Source organism: Aethina tumida, chromosome 4 (genome assembly GCF_024364675.1).
Source record: "Aethina tumida isolate Nest 87 chromosome 4, icAetTumi1.1, whole genome shotgun sequence".
NCBI lineage: Eukaryota > Metazoa > Arthropoda > Insecta > Coleoptera > Nitidulidae > Aethina > Aethina tumida.
In genome coordinates, this window is record NC_065438.1 from 4,779,829 (window position 1) to 4,802,308 (window position 22,480).

At 30.6% G+C, this 22,480-nt stretch overlaps 1 protein-coding gene across 3 annotated transcripts in view; it reads left to right on the plus strand.

Annotated features, from left to right (window-relative positions):
* Positions 1-22,480, plus strand: part of LOC109603085 (netrin receptor UNC5C-like) — a 191,123-nt gene that overhangs the window by 52,052 nt on the left and 116,591 nt on the right. For all 3 annotated transcript variants that reach the window (XM_049965827.1, XM_049965829.1, XM_049965828.1), the window contains one exon: positions 11,728-12,108. In XM_049965827.1, coding sequence (XP_049821784.1) covers positions 11,728-12,108 — 381 coding nt within the window. The remainder of the gene's footprint in view (positions 1-11,727; positions 12,109-22,480) is intronic.

Genomic DNA, 22,480 nt, shown 5'->3' on the forward strand with positions numbered 1-22,480 from the left:
TAAAAAGTGTGACATACTTCTTTATTTTTTGAGAGAAAATATTACATTTACTTTTTGCTATATAATTTAATATGAAAGTTAGATTTTTTTCTATATAATAAAAATGATCATATTTTCCTACAAACATAAAATATATTAAATATTCATATTTTTGTTTTAACATGTTATCAAAAACAATTTTAGTTTTCAGTTAAGCCCGACAATTTAAAACATACCAGTCGAACGCCATAAACCTTTTATGATATGCAAAATTAGCGTAAAATTACCCGATAAACATTGTCCATACGAAAATGTCGTTTACAAATTAAAATTGATATGTATAATAAATGCACATGCATAATAGAGCTCACATCCCATTAGCATGTAGGAAAAAAAGTCCGAGCCCGGTCCGGGGTTGTACGCGGGAGCACTGGAATCCATTTAAAAAACGACCATAAATAATGGAATGGGCGTTGTGAATGCGGAGCCGCGCTTTTAAAACATTCAATTATCTATCATTGCATAATTCAGAGCGGAATGACAAAATTATCAGAGGAATCAGTGACTGGTATTGTCTGTATTTATGGTGTACATAAATTGAATTGTGAAAACTGGAGGTGATAAATCTGGGAGTTATGACTGCACGGTTCAACTTATTGTTCTGCCGTTCGGCTAAATGATTTTGCTGTCCTGGGGGATGATACAAAATTAACGGCACTCGAAGAAGTTTCCGAGACGTCCCCAATTAATTAAAATTAACAATTGAAGGGCCCGAACGAGTCCCAAAGGTTACCTTAACCGCCTCGTAATGATGGTTACCCCCAAAAAGGTCGTTTTTTACGATTTTATTCGCCATCTGACAAAAACAGCCATGTGCACGTCCATTACCGCAAACCCCGAATCGTGCGGAGAGGGCGCAAAAATAAAAGATCGAAAGTGACGCGTGACAGTTCACGAATCGCATAAATAAAGCACGGCCGGCGATTCCGCCGTGTCCGCCTTCTCGATGTCCCGCAAGTGACGGATCACTCCCGGCAGACGATTCCGATTGTTTACACTGGAACGCCATTAGGGAAATTTCAATTAGGACGGTTTTCCATCCCCAACGCGAACGGGACCGTAGTCGCAAAACGCATTATGCAACGCTTTGATTTATCGCCGTCGTTCACGATATGCAGAATTCATAAATGTTCGAGTGGTCTGTCTGGGGGTCAGTCGGTTTTCGAATTTGGGGAGGCGAACAAAAAATGGACGATATGATAATTGATTCCTTTCGATATTAATGAATTTATAATGCTGCATCACCCTCAATAACGTTCCTACTTGTAGGGAAGGATGGTTAAAATGTAACAAGAGACTTTCAAACTTAGAAAAACTTCGTCATTCTAATATGAGAAATTAATTTACATAAATCAGTCAACTTAAAATGTGAGATGTTGATGTGTTTAATATCTAAACGTGCCAGGAAGGGCCTTTACAATGTAGGATGAGTCTTCCAAATCTAAGAGAACTTTTTCATTTCAATTGGTTCAATATCAAAAGTCCATTTTCTAATCAGTAATATATCTTGTACATAAATCTGAGGGTTAACCAATGTTTGAGTGAGGGGAAACACAAAAGTAGAAAAATGGTAACTGATACTTTTCAAAATTAATTACTTGATGATGTGTTTTTACATTTCTTCCACCAATAATATCAAAACTTTCCAGGAAAGGTCTTTAAAATATAGGAAGAGACTTCCAAATCTAAGAGAACTTCTTCATTTCAATTGGTTCAATATCAAAAGTTCATTTTCTTATCAGTAATATATCTTGTATATAAATCTGAGGGTTAGCCAATGTTTGAGTGAGGGGAAACACAAAAAAGTAGAAAAATGGTAACTGATACTTTTCAAAATTAATTACTTGATGATGTGTTTTTACATTTCTTCCACCAATAATATCAAAACTTCCCAAGAAGGGCCTTTAAAATGTAGGAAGAGTTTTCCAAATCTAAGAGAACTTCTTCATTTCAATTGGTTCAATATCAAAAGTTCATTTTCTTATCAGTAATATATCTTGTATATAAATCTGAGGGTTAGCCAATGTTTGAGTGAGGGGAAACACAAAAAAGTAGAAAAATGGTAACTGATACTTTTCAAAATTAATTACTTGATGATGTGTTTTTACATTTCTTCCACCAATAATATCAAAACTTCCCAAGAAGGGCCTTTAAAATGTAGGAAGAGTTTTCCAAATCTAAGAGAACTTCTTCATTTCAATTGGTTCAATATCAAAAGTTCATTTTCTTATCAGTAATATATCTTGTATATAAATCTGAGGGTTAGCCAATGTTTGAGTGAGGGGAAACACAAAAAAGTAGAAAAATGGTAACTGATACTTTTCAAAATTAATTACTTGATGATGTGTTTTTACATTTCTTCCACCAATAATATTAAAACTTGCCAGGAAGGGCCTTGACAATGTAGGATGAGTCTTCCAAATCTAAGAGAACTTCTTCATTTCAATTGGTTCAAAATCAAAAGTTCATTTTCTAATCAGTAATGTATCTTATATATAAATCTGAGGGTTTGCCAATGTTTGAGTGAGAGGAAACACAAAAAAGTAGAAAAATGGTAACTGATACTTTTCAAAATTAATTACTTAATAATGTGTTTTTATATTTCTTCCAATCTTTAAAATGAAGGATAAGCCTTTCAAATCTAAGAGAATTTCTTCATTTCACTAAAGCTAGACAGTTATAGCTTTCGGAAGTAGTTTATTACAGAAGAGCAGCTCCAATCAATTTGGAAATGCTTTGTATACTAATGACATCAATAAATATATTTCTGCCATTAATCTGAACATTAAATTGTGGACAATCCCGTTAATTGACATCTAAGGAAACATCAACATCTGCTTCAATTAATAATGAGTTTGATGCCATGGAGTTATTGATTAAAATTGTAGAAAGCTTTTTGCAACAAAGTTCCCCCCAATTGTATCTTCATCAAATCTAGTTTATGATTGCATTGAATTATACATTAGATGTTGGTATATCGATTTCGCAATTAGTATAACATTGTACATTAGACAATACCCAATTAAAGGCTTGGAAGCATTAAACCAGAACTATCGCGTAAACGTTTGTCCGTTGATTTACTGTTACGGTTAGTACGGTTCGTCCATTAACAGTTGCATTTTCTGCGGCGAGTAGTATAAGTTGAGTAATGGCGAGGAATGGAGAAAAATTGCCGGTGGATAATGCACCGGGCTTGAGCATTAGGCAGAGAGGCGCGCTGATTTATCGACACAGATCTTAGGAGTTGCGGACCACGCGTTTGCTCGGGGGCCCCAACATATAAACAAGTTTATACCAACCACTAACATATTCACAAACGTTCAAGTTGTTAGCTAGCTATCTTCTCGGCAATCTCGTAAAATAAATTAAGGTAATTAAGAGAATCATGTCACTAGATTCCACTTTAATGATATGTTCGGCCAGATGAATCTTGCTGGTTAATTATTCAGGTACTGCCGGCTACCGAACGGCGAATTAACTCGGCACACACAACTTTTTGAAACTTTATTTCCAATATCGGGTTTTTTTTATGCAAACTGTTTGTTAAATTTTAATGTCCGGAGTTTTTTTCCTCCCCTTCCAGGACAACGTGACGCCGTACGGAAAAGTTAACAATCACTTCGCGATGCTACAACCAGAACTTAAATTGGTCTTGTATCAATTCAATGTTCATAAGTTGTTCCTTAAACTCGTTATCAAGGAAGGAGTTTCCAACTCTTTATTACTTTTTCAGTGTGTTTAGGTGCCTGGAATGATGAATTCATTCATTGATTTATATTTTAAAAAAATAATTACTTACTAGATAGTGAACTTTATTGAAATAAAGAAGTTTTCTTAGATTTGGAAGGCAAGACGCATGTTTGAACGTTGAGGGTGCAAGAAATGTTAAAACACATCATCATTTAATTAATTTAATGTTCAAATTTGTGGTGGCAGAAATGTGTTTATTGAAGCCATTAATATACAAAGCATTTCTAAATTGATTAGAGCTGCTCTCCTGAAATAAACTACTTCCGAAAGCTAAACAGTAATATAACTTGTACATAAATCTGAGTTTGAGTGTGGGGAAATACAAAAAAGTATAAAGAAGGTAATTTGCTAGGAAGGGTCTTTAAAATTTAGGATGAGTCTTTCAAATCTAAGAGAACTTCCTCAAAAGCTAGATTTGATGGTGGTGAGAAAATTATAGGTGAATGAAGAAGACTGAAGCTTCCAATTTGCTGCTTAAAGTAATAAACTACTTCTGAAAATCAGATTTGAGTTGTAAGACCAAATGTTGCTACGACATAAATGTTTTTGGAAAGAAGAGTCTTCTTCGCCTTTTAGAAAAGTTATAAGTAAATGAAGGACTCTACAAAATAAACGTATACACTCTTTGTAGGTATATTTGTTTAAAAATAGGTTTTTTATTTAAAATTGTGTGTTTATACTCCAATTTATTGCTTAAAAAAGAGAAGAGATTCAACAATTTCCAGATCTATGTTGTCAATTATGGAGAGACTTAAAAATATATTGTTTATTGATGCAAATAATATACATGGAGTTTCCAAATTGATCGAAACCCTCCTTCCATCATAAACTACTTCCGAAAACAAAAACAAGAAAACAATAAAACAAAAACCAGCCAAAAGGAAAACAAGCCGCCAGGAAAAGCAGGACTCGTTTCTTATTTGTATCGGAGAAAAGTTGAAATATGGGGGGCGAGGAAGTTATGAAAAGACACATTGTCAAAAGTTTTGGAAGTGAGGGTCGGTGTTTGATGGGGATCCATATCGAGATTGGAGAGTCGGTTGCATTAGATAAAACGGTTTGACAGTGACGTACTAAAATGATTGATACGGGCGCGGCGGGTTCGAAATAAATGCAATTTAACCATCGCATTTGCCTAATGCATTTCGATGCTTCCAAAAGTTTGTTTTATATTGAATAGTTTGTGTGTGGTGGGATGATTAATGCGGTGATGAAATGAAGACAAAATGGTTGACCTGGTTCATTAAAAAGATTAAAAAGAAGCTTGTTAAAATTTGTGCTAATTTGTTTCATCGTTGACAATGGCAATAAAGAAGCTCTCGGGAGTTTTTGTTCTTCGATTACATTGTCCCCAGTGCTTACACGCTCAATTACCTCTTTAGACTTTATTGTACTTTGGGATTGCAAAATAATTTAATTCTCTGTTATACTTATTAACTTAAGACAAAGAACTTCGCCAGTTTGCCTAATTTAATATTCCAAAAGGACAACCGAATCACATAATTGAAAACTTCAGTTGTACGTACTGTATAAATAAGATGGAGTCAAGATAGAGCCGGAGAAAATGAATTTCAAGGTTAGCAAAAGGGTGCTAATTGTATTAGTTTTGCATGAAAAACATTCCTCGTATAAGCAGACCCGAGACCCTTAACATTATCAAAACACACGGAATATGGAATCCACGTATAAACGCCGGCAAATCCAAGTTGCAGACAACAATGTAGAGCGGACCCGTTTACGGTACGACGCACAAATGACTAATTCAGAACTATATAATGTTATCAAATGCAAATTTCTGCACCGGGACAATTTACCATGATACACCAAATCGGGAGCGGAAATTTAGTTCCACGTCAAATATTTACGCAGGCCTTTGCTAAAACATTTCCCCATTTACCACCTGCCAAATGACAAATGGAAGTTTGCGGTTTTCATGGTAAATATTAGATAAACTTAATAACATTCAGCCTCGATGCGGCTTCATTGGGTTATCCAAATATGATGCCAAACTTCCCTAAATATTCCTGCACGAGTTATATAAAAAACTAAGTAAATAAAGGGTGGTACTAAATGTTTAGACACTTTTTAGACAATTCTAAAGACTTTTATAATTATAATTGGACCATTATTCGTCCAAAGAAGTTATTTGCTCCTTCAGCGAGGATCTCAAAGATAAAGCAGTCGTTCCTTAAATAAACAAAGTTACCCATCCCACGTCCATCACCAACACATAACCAAACAAAGAAAATCTGCCTCCGAGGACCGATAATTTCGCATTCATCACGATCGATACGGTGGCTACATCGCATTGCCCCCCTCAGGTAATAAGGAGTGAGAATTATCGGAAGTGGATTTTTCACGGTATTCCCGCAGCCAAATCGGCTCACAGAAGCGGTGGCACTTATGCACATTGTAACGTCCGTGAAATCTGTGTGAGTTTACGGCTTTATTACATTATAATGCGGCGTTACATTAAATTAGACATAGTTGCCGGGGCAGAGGCGAGACGGAAAAATTACATCTGCCGTACCGATGTTAACTTGTTCTCTTTTATCTTTTTTTTTTTTTCGTGTGAGGCGTATTTTTGGGTAATCGTGTTACGTGGCTTGATGAGGCGAGATAATGTTGTGGATTCGTTTTTTATCAACAGAAATGAAATTCTTTTTAGGCATTTCACACATTTTTTTTTGACATACCGATGGTGGTTATCTTCGTACAGTTTACGATAAATCCAAAAAACATCCTGGTTTATCAGCGATTACCATAAACAGGCATTTAAAATAGCATAAATTATTGCACTCAAACAATTTGATATCTGAACTTAACGCATATTAGTCGGTTATTAAAATTGAATATTAATACCCTAATTAACGATATCTACGAGCATTAACATAATCGCCCACATCGTTTTTATAACCATCTCGTGCGTGGGATTCCTACTTTACAAAGAAAAAGTGTCTCGGCAAAAACTTTATTATCTAAAGCCAACGGACGCCACATCAATAATAATTGATTATTATTAATATTTTATGAAAATTAAACGTATACATTCTTTGTATATTTATTTAAAATAGGTTTTTATTTATATTTATTACAAAATATCTTCAAAAATATTGTTATTCTAAAAAAATTAAAATTAACAAAATTTTATGTTTACAAAAAATGAAAATTTGAACTTAATATGGGGTATTTCCACCCCTATTATGAATTTCAGCTGATTTTGTTGATGAACATCTTCAAAAATGATTGAATTCTAATAAAATTTATTAATATTTATTTGAGTTGTTAGTTACAGATTTATAACAAGTCTTTAATGATAAGGTACAAGAATTTAATATGATAGATTGAGTTATTATATTTTTAAAGCCCTTCTAGTTAAATTATATTCAAATATGATACTACTTTGGGAAACTCAGTGCTGTTAATATTCAATCGTTTTTGAAGGTGTTCATCAATAAATTTGGTCACATGTTTTGTTCACAAACTTTGAAGCCAATTAACATCATAATTTTTTATGTTGGAGGAGGAATTATTAAAGTATTTAGCCATATTTGAATAAAATTTTACTAGAAAGGTTTTAAAAATACAATAATTCATTACAGATTTATATTAAGTTTTTAATGACAATCTATAAGGATTTAATATGAAAGATTGAATTATAGTATTTTTAAAGCACTTCTAGTTAAATCTTATTCAAATCTGACTGAATACTTTGGGAATTCCTACCCCAAAATAAAAATTATGTTGTTAATTGTCTTCATAGTTTGTGAACAAAACATGTGACTAAATTTATTGATGAATACCTTCAAAAATGATTGAATACTAATAAAATTTATTAATATTTACTTGAGTTGTTTGTAACAGATTTATATTAAATCTTTAATGATAATCTACAAGGATTTAATATGATGGATTGAATTATTGTATTTTTAAAGCCATTCTAGTTAAATTTTATTCAAATATGACTAAATACTTTGGTAATTCCTCCTCCAAAATAAAAATTATGTTGTTAATTGTCTTCAAAGTTTGTGAACAAAACATGTGACCAAATTTATTGATGAATACCTTCAAAAATGATTGAATACTAATAAAATTTATTAATATTTATTTGAGTTGTTTGTAACAGATTTATATTAAATCTTTAATGATAATCTACAAGGATTTAATATGATGGATTGAATTATTGTATTTTTAAAGCCATTCTAGTTAAATTTTATTCAAATATGACTAAATACTTTGGTAATTCCTCCTCCAAAATAAAAATTATGTTGTTAATTGTCTTCAAAGTTTGTGAACAAAACATGTGACCAAATTTATTGATGAATACCTTCAAAAATGATTGAATACTAATAAAATTTATTAATATTTATTTGAGTTGTTTGTAACAGATTTATATTAAATCTTTAATGATAATCTACAAGGATTTAATATGATGGATTGAATTATTGTATTTTTAAAGCCATTCTAGTTAAATTTTATTCAAATATGACTAAATACTTTGGTAATTCCTCCTCCAAAATAAAAATTATGTTGTTAATTGTCTTCATAGTTTGTGAACAAAACATGTGACCAAATTTATTGATGAACACCTTCAAAAATGATTGAATACTAATAAAATTTGTTAATATTTATTCGAGTTGTTAGTAATAGATTTATATTAAGTCTTTAATGATAATCCACAAGGATTTAATATGACAGATTGAATTATTATATTTTTAAAGCCCTTATAGTTAAATTTTATTCAAATATGACTAAATACTTTGGTAATTCCTACTCCAAAATAAAAATTATGACGTTAATGGGCTTCAAAGTTTGTGAACGGTTTCTACCCAGACCTAATATTTTTTAAATTATTATTGAACAGGATAAAACAGTAGCGATTGGGGTAAGGAGTAATTGTCGGAATTCTACTAATAAAATTTACACAGCATTGTTCTTAAGATGCGATAAACGTTTCAGGATATTTAATGCGTTGTAAATTACACGGGGAGTAATAACGTCTTCATTGACATTTACAACCTTCACAATATCAATGGGAATAAAATATTTTGTATGCAGACATATCGCAACCCATAAACGCATGCGACACGTGAAACTTATTTTATCCGTTTCCAGACGCAATAAATACAAAACGGGAATCGTAAACCAATATTTGGATTACAATGTCTTGGGGAGGTGAATTTTTGCAAATGTTATAAATAAACGCATCGGGAGTGGACAGTGAACTCAACGCAGCTATGCGAGCCTAGAGCTTAACTCCCTTCACGCCACTTTTATACCTCAAATCCCCTGGCGCTGCTTTCAGAGAATATATAACAATTAACTTGCGGCTGGCATTACAAAAAGCGAGCCATTTTACATAAATTTACATGCTGAATAACCGGTACACATGGAACATTTTGACAAGATACATGCATAATATCCATTTAACATTTTACTTTGGTTTTATTGCATTTTAACGTATGCCTTATTGCCGGGGACAGTGATTTCGAGCCTAGTTTGGTCAACCGGCGACTGGTAGAGGCAGTCTCGTTCCTTCGTAATTAATATGTAAGTCTGATTAAAGATAAAGTGCCGGCTTCTGAAAAAAGAAACGCGGGGACAATTTCAGACGGGTCGGGCTTAAGCTTGACTTGCATAACGATGCCCGAAACAATGCATTATTTACAAGATCTACGTTTTGCTTCGATATAAAACACATGTGGGACTTAAATCGATTTATGCAGCTGCGTGTGCTTAAATAATACATTCTAGGTGTAGGTTGTAAGTAGATTACGTGCATTGTTTCATCTTGTTTTAATACTAATATCAAGATCGTGCACATTTACATAAAGCCATGTTTACTTGATTGATCAGGCGACTCCACCACCAACATTTTATCAAGGGGATGTAGACATTTGATTGCCATTGGTCAGCTCATTGTGTAATTCGAGAGTGTGCCAAAGTCATTTTAAGGTTATTGTGATGGTTCACTAAATAATTCAATTTTAAACTATTTCTTTTAGCAATTTGGGGTGATATGGCCAACCAAATACCAGAAGATCATATTCAGCATTGAATTTCTCTCAAACTAGTATCATATTTGATTATATTTTAACTAGAAAGGTTTTAAAAATATAATAACTCAATCTACCATATTAAATTATTGTAGATTATCATTAAAGACTTGCTGTAAATCTGTGACTAACAACTCAAATAAAAATCAATGAATTTGGTCACATGTTTTGTTCACAAACTTTGAAGACAATTAACACCATAATTTTTATTTTGGAGTACGAATTACCAATGTATTCAGTCATATATGAATAAAACTTAACTAAAAAGGCTTTAAAAATACAATAATTCAAGCTATCATATTAAATCCTTGTAGATTATCATTAAAGACTTAATACAAATCTGTGACTAACAACTCAAATAAAAATTAATAAATTTTATTGGTATTCAGTCATTTTTGAAGGTATTCATCAATGAATTTGGTCACATGTTTTGTTCACAAACTTTGAAGACAATTAACAATATAATTTTTATTTTGGAGTAGGAACTACCAAAGTATTATTAGTATTTAAACAGTTTTTGAGGTATTCATCAATGAATTTGGTCACATGTTTTGTTCACAAACTTTGAAGACAATTAACAATATAATTTTTATTTTGGAGTAGGAACTACCAAAGTATTCAGTCATATTTGAATAAAATTTAACTAGAAGGGCTTTAAAAATACAATACTTCAATCTATCATATTAAATCCTTGTAGATTATAATTAAAACTTAATATAAATCTGTTACTAACAACTCAAATAAATATTAATAAATTTTATAAGTATTCAATCATTTTTGAAGGTGTTCATCAATGAATTTGGTCACATGTTTTGTTCACAAACTTTGAAGACAATTAACATCATAATTTCTATTTTGGAGTAGGAGTTACCAAAATATTTAGTCATATTTGAATAAAATTTAACTAGAAGTGCTTTAAAAATACAATAATTCAATCTGTCATATTAAATCCTTGTAGATTATCATTAAAGACTTAATATAAATCTGTGACTAACAACTCCAATAAAAATTAATAAATTTTATTAGTATTCAGTCATTTTTGAAGGTATTCATCAATGAATTTGGTCACATGTTTTGTTCACAAACTTTGAAGACAATTAACATCATAATTTCTATTTTGGAGTAGGAGTTACCAAAATATTTAGTCATATTTGAATAAAATTTAACTAGAAGTGCTTTAAAAATACAATAATTCAATCTATCATATTAAATCCTTGTAGATTATCATTAAAGACTTAATATAAATCTGTTACTAACAACTCAAATAAATATTAATTGATTTTTTTAGTATTCAATCATTTTTGAAGGTATTCATCAATAAATTTGGTCACATGTTTTGTTTACAAACTTTGAAGACAATTAATGACATAATTTTTATTTTGGACTAGGAACTACCTAAGTATTTAGTCATATTTTAATAAGATTTAACTAGAAAGGCTTTAAAAATACAATAATTCAATCCATCATATTAAATTCTTATAGATTATCATTAAAGGCTTAATATAAATCTGTGACTAACAACTCAAATAAAAATTAATAAATGTTATTAGTATTCAATCATTTTTGAAGGTATTCATCAATAAATTTCATCACATGTTTTGTTCACAAACTTTGAAGACAATTAACTACATAATTTTTATTTTGGAGTAGAAATTACCAAAGAATTTAGTCATATTTGAATAAAATTTAACTAGAAGGGCTTTAAAAATACAATAAAATTTGGATGATGTCCAAAATGCTATCTAGAGATATTATACTCAAAAACCCATTGATTTCTATGGGCCCGGGATTGAAAATTTGTACACTAGATGGTTAAATGTTGTTGCTGACAAATAAAGGCTCATTCCTTATATATTTCCTAATATATTCATTTTTGTTTCAGATGGTCCCTTGCTGGAGAAACCCTCGACAGCCAAACCAACGTCGGAGCAGGACGAGTCGCTGCTCCTCAACTCCGACCTCCCGATATTCCTGGCCGAGCCCCAAAACGCGTTCGTGGTCCGCAACAGGCCGGCATCTCTGCACTGCCGAGCCGCCCACTCATTGCACGTGTTTTTCAAATGCAACGGCGTAAAGAACATTGAAACCCAACAATTCGATTTCGTCGATCCGCAAACGGGCGTCAGGATTATCGAGGCGGAGGCGAACGTCACCCGGGACATGGTCGAGGAGTTCTTCGCCCAGGAGAAGTTCAAATGCGAGTGCTACGCGTGGAACGGACGCGGCGAAATCAAGAGCCAGCCTGCCAGCGTCGAAGTTGCATGTGAGTACCAGAATTTATTTGTGTCATATAAACGGGGGTAATAAATATGAAAAATGCTTTTTAAATGCGGACTAGATTTTATTAAATGATATTTACCCAACCCATTAATCAAACACGTTAAATAAAGCCCTAATTATGAATAAACAAACGTTGTCAAAACTAAATACTAAACCATCAATAAGGGCTATAAATTTTGTAAAAAACAATTACAAAAACCAATCCATCTTGCATTTACCATTACGCTCCAGTTATTTATTGGTATATTATACATAAAAACGATATGTCACACGTATAAAGAGCCAGATTTCGATTTCGATTCAACAAATAAATTAACATTAAATATTTTACCGCCTGTTCCAATTTATTATAACATTATGTTAAATCAATAAGCCCACTGTAAATAAATATAGATCGAAACTAAAGCCCACCCGCCATTTTGCATTAATTGAATTCAAATCACCAAAATATCTGATAGATGGGGGATTATTATACCGTCATTTGATTCGATATTCGATGTTTTATTTATATTATTACACCGATACGTAATCCATCCATCAATTTTTCTAAAACGGAATTGTAAAAAGTCTCTTTTTATAAGCGAGTGCATTATGGGACGTGACATTTGACATCGATTTATGGGGTATTAATATTGTTAGGCCCGCATGTTAATAAACCAACAGTGAACTATGTAAATTAAGTTTTTATACGTTTGTTTGAATGTGTTTCAATCAATAGAATTGGTCACATGTTTTATTCACAGGTCCAGTTGGTTTGGGCTTCAAACCTTCAATGTAACATGATCACTTTTGTTTTGGAACTAGAAATTCTTATAAATATTTGAATAAAATTTAACTAGAAGGGCTTTAAAAACACAATAATTCAATCTAGCACATTAAATTCTTGAAGATTATCATTAAAAACTTAAAATAAATCTGACACTAACAACTCAAATAAATATTAATAAATTTTATTAGTATTCAATCATTTTTGAAGGTATTCATCCATACATTTGGTCACATGTTTCGTTCACAAACTTTGAAGACAACTAGCAACATAATTTTTATTTTGGAGTGGGAATTACCAAAGTATTCAGTCATATTTGAATAAAATTTAACAAGATGGGCTTTAAAAATACAATAATTCAATATATCATATTAAATCCTTGTAGTTTATCATTAAAGACTTAATATAAATCTGTTACTAACAACTCAAATAAATATTAATTGATTTTATTAGTATTCAATCATTTTTGAAGGTGTTCATCAATAAATTTGACCACATGTTTTGTTTACAAACTTTGAAGCCAATTAACACCATAATTTTTATTTTGGAGTACGAATTACCAAAGTATTCAGTCATATTTGAATAGAATTTAACTAGAAGGGCTTTAAAAATACAATAATTCAATCTATAATATTAAATCCTTGTAGATTATCATTAAATACTTAATATAAATCTGTTACTAACAACTCAAATAAATACTAATTGATTTTATTAGTATTCAATCATTTTTGAAGGTGTTCATCAATAAATTTGGTCACATTTTTTGTTCACAAACTTTGAAGCCAAGTAAACATCATAATTTTTAATTTGAAGTACGAATTATCAAAGTATTTAGTCATATTTGAATAACATTGAACTAGAAAAGCTTTAGAAATACAATAATTCAGTCTATCATATTAAATCCTTGTAGATTATCATTAAATACATAATATAAATATGTTACTAGTAACTCAAATAAATATTATTAATTTTTATTAGTATTCAATCATGTTTGGATGTGTTCATCAAAAAATTTGATCACATGTTTTGTTTACAATCTTTGATGCCAAATAACATCATAATTTTTATTTTGGAGGAGGAATTACCAAAGTATTTAATAATATTTGAAGAAAATTTAACTGGAAAGGCTTTAAAAATATAATAATTCAATCAAATCATATTATTTTGGAGTATAAATTATATTTATTATATGTAAATTGTCTTTAACTAGAAAAACATTCAAAATTAAATAAATTTGCTTAGTGTATTAAATAATTAAACTTCATCTTGAAGATTTTTAACAGTTTTCATTCTTATTTGAGCTGATGTTAATCAATAAAATTGATCACATGTTTCAACATTTAAATAAAATAAACTTCAGAAATATGTATGGTTCTAAATTCACTTAGATCCTGTGTTACAGAGGGTGAATTGAGAGGCTTAACAGCAGAAATCCAACAAATCTGGGTAAACTTTAACATTTTTCTCCCTAACTAAAAAATTATTTCAAGTTCAAAGTAAATTTTGGTTAATACAAACCATATAATTCACTTCCTCCCTTATTACAAAAACTCCACTGAACTCCAAAGACATCTTTGTTGTTAAGGGCCATTACCTTTAATGTGGGCGAAAACAAGATTTAACTTTAAATAGAGTACAGCAGAAAAGGAAATTGGCCATTACACTGCTTTATTTCGTTCAACGAACTAGCACGGAAAAAAAGGCAACCCTTTTTACTCCGACCAAAAAGAAGTTCGATAAATTACATGGTTGTTGTGATATTTACATGTCCTCGCAAGTAAAATCAATAAATCTTTGGTCGTGGAGAAAAATGCATGATATATTCGTTGACTCGTCTTGGTTTTCTTTCTTCTCCATTGATAAGAAATACGCAGCTCCACCGTAAATTCAACAACCAGTCTGCTGCATTCAGAAATAATTCTTCAAGCGTTGCATTCCCTTTCAGTGTGCGATCGGAATAACGTTTAATTTAGAAAATGCTGCGCTTTAAAAGTGAGTCTATTTTGAGGCTGGAGCCCCTCAATTCATCTATTTTATAACTCGCGTATAAATCTATTTATCTGCACTTATTAAAATTTATTGCCGACGCTCCTCTTTGCCTATACATTTACGATAAATCAAAGCTGGAGTGATATCCTTGTCTTGTATGGTAGGCAAGACGAGGGGTAATAACCATATTTATAAACCGAAGTTGTGTTAGGTGCATAAGGGTAAAATTACTTGAAATTAATTAAAAATTAATCGCCGACGTCCGGAACAAATGCGAACGCTTCGTACCTACAAATTATCCGTCTTTTAATTAGAAAATTAACCTAATAACACCGAATTATTTCGTTTGTAATTTTCTCCTCACCGACCATTTTGAATAATGGACTATAAAATTACAAGGCCCCGTCCTAAAAATGGTCGTCGTGAAGTTGGTTTTCCCAAAGGAAAATAATCACGATGCATTAAAACCGTAATCTATAATTACGGGTGAGTAGGGACTATTATACGAGATATCCATCATGCAATTAACATACTGCCAGGCACACACTTACACACGTCGATCGACGAGGCCGGAGACACTGTCCTGCGACGTGTGTGCAGCGTACGGGGCGCCCCAAACTGCAGGGGGTTGAAACGTAACGAACCAGTTATGGGGTATCAATGGGACGGAGTCGAATGGTTGCTTATTATAGAGCCGGATTAATCAGGAGGCGTCCTGTCTTGATTTTGAGCCATTGTTGCCGATGGAGTTCGTATGATTTGGTGCACGTTCATTATGGCCTCTTAATTGGTTTACTTGTTCGATTGCGAGGCGGTGGGTTTGTGTTCGTCCGGAAAGTGGGGCTTGTTTTGTAAATTTTCCTGACACATCCTTGGGAACCCAAATCCTCCCAATATTTAGCATAATTTATAAACTTTGTGTTCTGTTTCAAGAAAATAAAACGTGTACACTCTTTAAAAATAGGTTTTTGTTACAAAAAAATCTTAAAAAATAGTGTTTTCCTAAAGAAATTAAAAAATTAACAAAGCTTGATGTCTATAAAAAATAGATATTTGAACTTAATATGGAGAATGACAGCCTCAAATCTTTTGTCACAAAGTTAAAAGTCTAAAAGCAGGAACTAAACATCTTGTAAAAACATTAACACACTTTTTTAAAAGCCCCACAATGTATTTTAAACGTATGCATAGACTAAAATTTAATAACCACACAGGCACAACGTATCGGAAACCCAACGTGTGAAACAATAACACTTGCTAAAACCTATTATGGAAACCTTTTAGCGTGAAAAGCCGATCGAATTGAAACCTCATTAATAATAATTACGGAAAATTACAACAATAAAATGCGTAATTATGGCGAGGTTAACGATTTTAATCGTTAATATCGACAGGGAAAAATGTCAACGTTTGTCTGACTGTTGCTGAATTGCAAAATAGAATTGACATTAACATTCAAGACACCAAGGTGTCTGAGACAGTTTTTTAGTCCTCATATTAAATCATTGTTATGCGGGAAAGGCGCAATACTCGTATCTGAATTGCAATAAGTAATATTTGCATTGCTGAGAACGTCGATGAGAAAAGGGAATTTACAAGAATAAAATTCAAATGTAATAATAATGGTGTCATTTTATAATTAAACGTTATTGTTTAAGGCTGTCAGTATAAATATTTATAAACACAATTCATGTCTCAATAAAAAACAAGGCGAAATGGTCATGCACTAATTACAGTGTCAATTAAAAATAATAGACTTAATTACAACAATATTGAATAATAAAGTCATTTGTAGCCTTATGGGAGGTTATTATGGCTGAAATTACTGGTAATTATCATGTTTTAAGGTAAAACGCCTGGAATGTATCATTGGCAGTAAAATTTAAGTTTTGATTGATTTAATAATACACATTTATTCCTAGAACGTGTCAAAAATGATTAATCGCCGGACGAAATTAAGAAGTTCCGTTCCTTGGGTCCAGGTAATGGACATGGGACAAACAAAAAACAAACCATTTATCACCTTACAAAGAAGCATTTTCATTAATTCCACCTTTTACTAATCTGAAACACCTGTTGTTATTTAGTTTTTGTCGGTCAATTTGGTTTTTTACTGGACTTTGGTTTGGGTTGTGGGGGTTGCTAATTGTTTTAGTTTTTAGAAAGGACAGATGAAGAATAATTAATAAATTGTCTGCTTTCTACAAAGTATCACGAAATTGTTTGTCGTTATCTATAAAATTCAAGAATACTTTCTCCTTGTTGAAAATGATTTGAATTAATGAAATTCAACATTTTATTAGATGTAAGTAAAAGATCTACTATATTCTGGACATTCTGAGTTGAAGTAATGATATGCTTCTTCTGAAAACATCTACAAAATACTTCTTCATTGTCTAGGAAATTTAAGAATACCTTACTGAGTATAAGAAAAACATTAGGAAATTCTTCTTCATTGACTACGAAATCCAAAATTACTTTTTCCATGTTGAAAATGTCTTAAAGTATTAAAAGTCTTCAAAACTTTATTAGAAATACCATTGTTTGGGTTGTAAGAGTTATTTGTATATTAATAAATTGTATACTTATTGTAAATATAAGAAAAACAGCTACAAAATTCTTTTTCACTGTCTACAAAATTCAAAAATACTTATTACATATTGAAATTGACTTGGAGTACTGAAATTCTTCAAGACTTTAACAGAACTTTACTGAATATAAGAAAAACATTACGAAGTTCCTCTTCATTGACTACGAAAGCCAAAAATACTTTTTCCATGTTGAAAATAACTTAAAGTATTAAAAGTCTTCAAAACTTTATTAGAATTACCATTGTTTGAGTTGTAAGAGTTATTTATATATTAATAAATTGTATACTTATTGTAAATATAATAAAAACAACTACAAAATTTTTTTTCACTATCTACAAAATTCAAAAATACTTATTACATATTGAAATTGACTTGGAGTACTGAAATTCTTCAAGACTTTAACAGAACTTTACTGAATATAAGAAAAACATTACGAAGTTCCTCTTCCTTGACTACGAAAGCCAAAAATACTTTTTCCATGTTGAAAATGACTTAAAGTATTAAAAGTCTTTAAAACTTTATTAGAATTACCTTTGTTTGGGTTGTAAGAGTTATTTATATATTAATAAATTCTATACTTATTATAAATATAAGAAAGACCAGCTACAAAATTCTTTTTCAATGTCTACAAAATTCAAAAATATTTGTTACATGTTGAAATGGACTTGGAGTACTGAAATTCTTCAAGACTTTAATAGAACTTTACTGAATATAAGGAAAACATTACGAAATTCTTCTTCATTGATTACGAAATCTAAAAATACTTTTTCCTTGTTGAAAATGATTTAAAGTATTAAAAGACTTCAAAACTTTATTAGAATTACCATTGTTTGGGTTGGAAGAGTTATTTATATATTATTAAATTGTATACTTATTGTAAATATGAGAAAAACAGCTACAAAATTCTTTTTCACTGTGTACAAAATTCAAAAATAATTGTTACATATTGAAATTGACTTGGAGTACTGAAATTCTTCAAGACTTTACTGAATAAACATTAAAAAAATTCTTCTTCATTAACTACGAAATACAAAAATAGTTTTTCCATATTGAAAATGGCTTTTTCAACATGGAAAAAGTATTCTCGAATTTGGCAGACATTATATTATTATATAAATGCAAAGACATTTTACTTAGGAACATTTTGTAATGAAATTTCAGACATATTATTCAAACATCAATGTGCTTAAGCAAATAATCCTCGGGTACAGAATAAATAACTTTGTACGATTATAAATAAAATGTAATTGTCACAGTAGTAATAAATCATGCAACTCCTCACATCCTTATTTCCTCTCACAATCAGACCACATAGAGAACAAAACAGATTGTCGTGTAGGTGTCACAATCATTTATTTGTCAACAAGCTAATCCGGCTAATAAGCATCCGAAAATATCCCCGAAAAGAATTCCATATTTCCAAAACAAACATCGACGGAACAAAAGCCGTGGAGCACGTAACCCTCTATTAATAAAACCGTGGACGTTTGTCTTCTATAAATAATTAGCGGCAATCAATTTAAAATGGCCGTCCGCTTCTTATACGCACCGCTCGTTCTTGACAGTGAACATTCCTGTACAAATACGAGCGTACTCGTTTATCGAGTGCGCCTAAGTGGTGGATGTTCTTCCTACATGTGTGGGCAGAGAGGAGCGCACTGGAAGCACAATAACATCAAAGATGATAAAATTAAACTACAATAAAACGGTTTTATATCGGTACTGGGAAATGGTAATGCTAATGTCTTGCCATCGACAATTAGTGCCCTGATAAACTGTTATAATTAACTTCGTAGACGGACCATTGTGAGTGCGCACTTTGTTTTATTGTCGAGAGAGAACCGTTCGGGTTATTCGCACACAATCTTATTGGGCGAAACGAAGACATCACCGGCCGATATTCAATCCAGTCCGTGAACTTATGCACATAAATTTCAGCAGTCAAACACAATAAAATTTGCGTGACGAACGGCATATCGTAAAGTCGTTCGATATTTGCTACTTCCACGACGTCGGAATCGGCATCGGGCGGATGTCCTGAATGTGTTCTTCGTCATTCTTGACGTTTACATGTCTTGCTCCAATTTTTTTCGGCTTTATATGATACATATGTTTAGCATACATTATTTTTTTTTAGTCTAAAATAGGAAGAAACTAAAGAAATGCAAGAAACGTTAGCATGAGTCACCTAAGTGGTGACACAGATTTTAAGACAAAATAAGATGAACTCTTACAACCCAAACAATGGCAATTCTAACAAAGTTTTGAAGACTTTTAATACTTCAAGACATTTTCAACATGGAAAAAGTATTTTTGGCTTTCGTAGTCAATGAAGAGGAACTTCGTAATGTTTTTCTTATATTCAGTAAAGTTCTGTTAAAGTCTTGAAGAATTTCAGTACTCCAAGTCAATTTCAATATGTAATAAGTATTTTTGAATTTTGTAGACAGTGAAAAAGAATTATGTAGCTGTTTTTCTTATATTTACAATAAGTATACAATTTATTAATATATAAATAACTCTTACAACCCAAACAATGATAATTCTAACAAAGTTTTGAAGACTTTTAATACTTTAAGTCATTTTCAACATGGAAAAAGTATTTTTGGCTTTCGTAGTCAATGAAGAGGAACTTCGTAATGTTTTTCTTATATTCAGTAAAGTTCTGTTAAAGTCTTGAAGAATTTCAGTACTCCAAGTCAATTTCAATATGTAATAAGTATTTTTGAATTTTGTAGATAGTGAAAAAAAATTTTGTAGCTGTTTTTATTATATTTACAATAAGTATACAATTTATTAATATATAAATAACTCTTACAACTCAAACAATGGTAATTCTAATAAAGTTTTGAAGACTTTTAATACTTTTAAGTCATTTTCAACATGGAAAAAGTATTTTTGGCTTTCGTAGTCAATGAAGAGGAACTTCGTAATGTTTTTTTTATATTCAGTAAAGTTCTGTTAAAGTCTTGAAGAATTTCAGTACTCCAAGTCAATTTCAATATGTAATAAGTATTTTTGAATTTTGTAGATAGTGAAAAAAAATTTTGTAGCTGTTTTTATTATATTTACAATAAGTATACAATTTATTAATATATAAATAACTCTTACAACTCAAACAATGGTAATTCTAATAAAGTTTTGAAGACTTTTAATACTTTAAGTCATTTTCAACATGGAAAAAGTATTTTTGGCTTTCGTAGTCAATGAAGAGGAACTTCGTAATGTTTTTCTTATATTCAGTAAAGTTCTGTTAAAGTCTTGAAGAATTTCAGTACTCCAAGTCAATTTCAATATGTAATAAGTATTTTTGAATTTTGTAGACAGTGAAAAAGAATTATGTAGCTGTTTTTCTTATATTTACAATAAGTATACAATTTATTAATATATAAATAACTCTTACAACCCAAACAATGATAATTCTAACAAAGTTTTGAAGACTTTTAATACTTTAAGTCATTTTCAACATGGAAAAAGTATTTTTGGCTTTCGTAGTCAATGAAGAGGAACTTCGTAATGTTTTTCTTATATTCAGTAAAGTTCTGTTAAAGTCTTGAAGAATTTCAGTACTCCAAGTCAATTTCAATATGTAATAAGTATTTTTGAATTTTGTAGATAGTGAAAAAAAATTTTGTAGCTGTTTTTATTATATTTACAATAAGTATACAATTTATTAATATATAAATAACTCTTACAACTCAAACAATGGTAATTCTAATAAAGTTTTGAAGACTTTTAATACTTTTAAGTCATTTTCAACATGGAAAAAGTATTTTTGGCTTTCGTAGTCAATGAAGAGGAACTTCGTAATGTTTTTTTTATATTCAGTAAAGTTCTGTTAAAGTCTTGAAGAATTTCAGTACTCCAAGTCAATTTCAATATGTAATAAGTATTTTTGAATTTTGTAGATAGTGAAAAAAAATTTTGTAGCTGTTTTTATTATATTTACAATAAGTATACAATTTATTAATATATAAATAACTCTTACAACTCAAACAATGGTAATTCTAATAAAGTTTTGAAGACTTTTAATACTTTAAGTCATTTTCAACATGGAAAAAGTATTTTTGGCTTTCGTAGTCAATGAAGAGGAACTTCGTAATGTTTTTCTTATATTCAGTAATTTTGTAGATAGTGAAAAAAAATTTTGTAGCTGTTTTTATTATATTTACAATAAGTATACAATTTATTAATATATAAATAACTCTTACAACTCAAACAATGGTAATTCTAATAAAGTTTTGAAGACTTTTAATACTTTAAGTCATTTTCAACATGGAAAAAGTATTTTTGGCTTTCGTAGTCAATGAAGAGGAACTTCGTAATGTTTTTCTTATATTCAGTAAAGTTCTGTTAAAGTCTTGAAGAATTTCAGTACTCCAAGTCAATTTCAATATGTAATAAGTATTTTTGAATTTTGTAGATAGTGAACAAAAATTTTGTAGCTGTTTTTATTATATTTACAATAAGTATACAATTTATTAATATATAAATAACTCTTACAACTCAAACAATGGTAATTCTAATAAAGTTTTGAAGACTTTTAATACTTTAAGTCATTTTCAACATGGAAAAAGTATTTTTGGCTTTCGTAGTCAATGAAGAGGAACTTCGTAATGTTTTTCTTATATTCAGTAAAGTTCTGTTAAAGTCTTGAAGAATTTCAGTACTCCAAGTCAATTTCAATATGTAATAAGTATTTTTGAATTTTGTAGACAGTGAAAAAGAATTATGTAGCTATTTTTCTTATATTTACAATAAGTATACAATTTATTAATATATAAATAACTCTTACAACCCAAACAATGGTAATTCTAACAAAGTTTTGAAGACTTTTAATACTTTAAGTCATTTTCAACATGGAAAAAGTATTTTTGGCTTTCGTAGTCAATGAAGAGGAACTTCGTAATGTTTTTCTTATATTCAGTAAAGTTCTGTTAAAGTCTTGAAGAATTTCAGTACTCCAAGTCAATTTCAATATGTAATAAGTATTTTTGAATTTTGTAGAT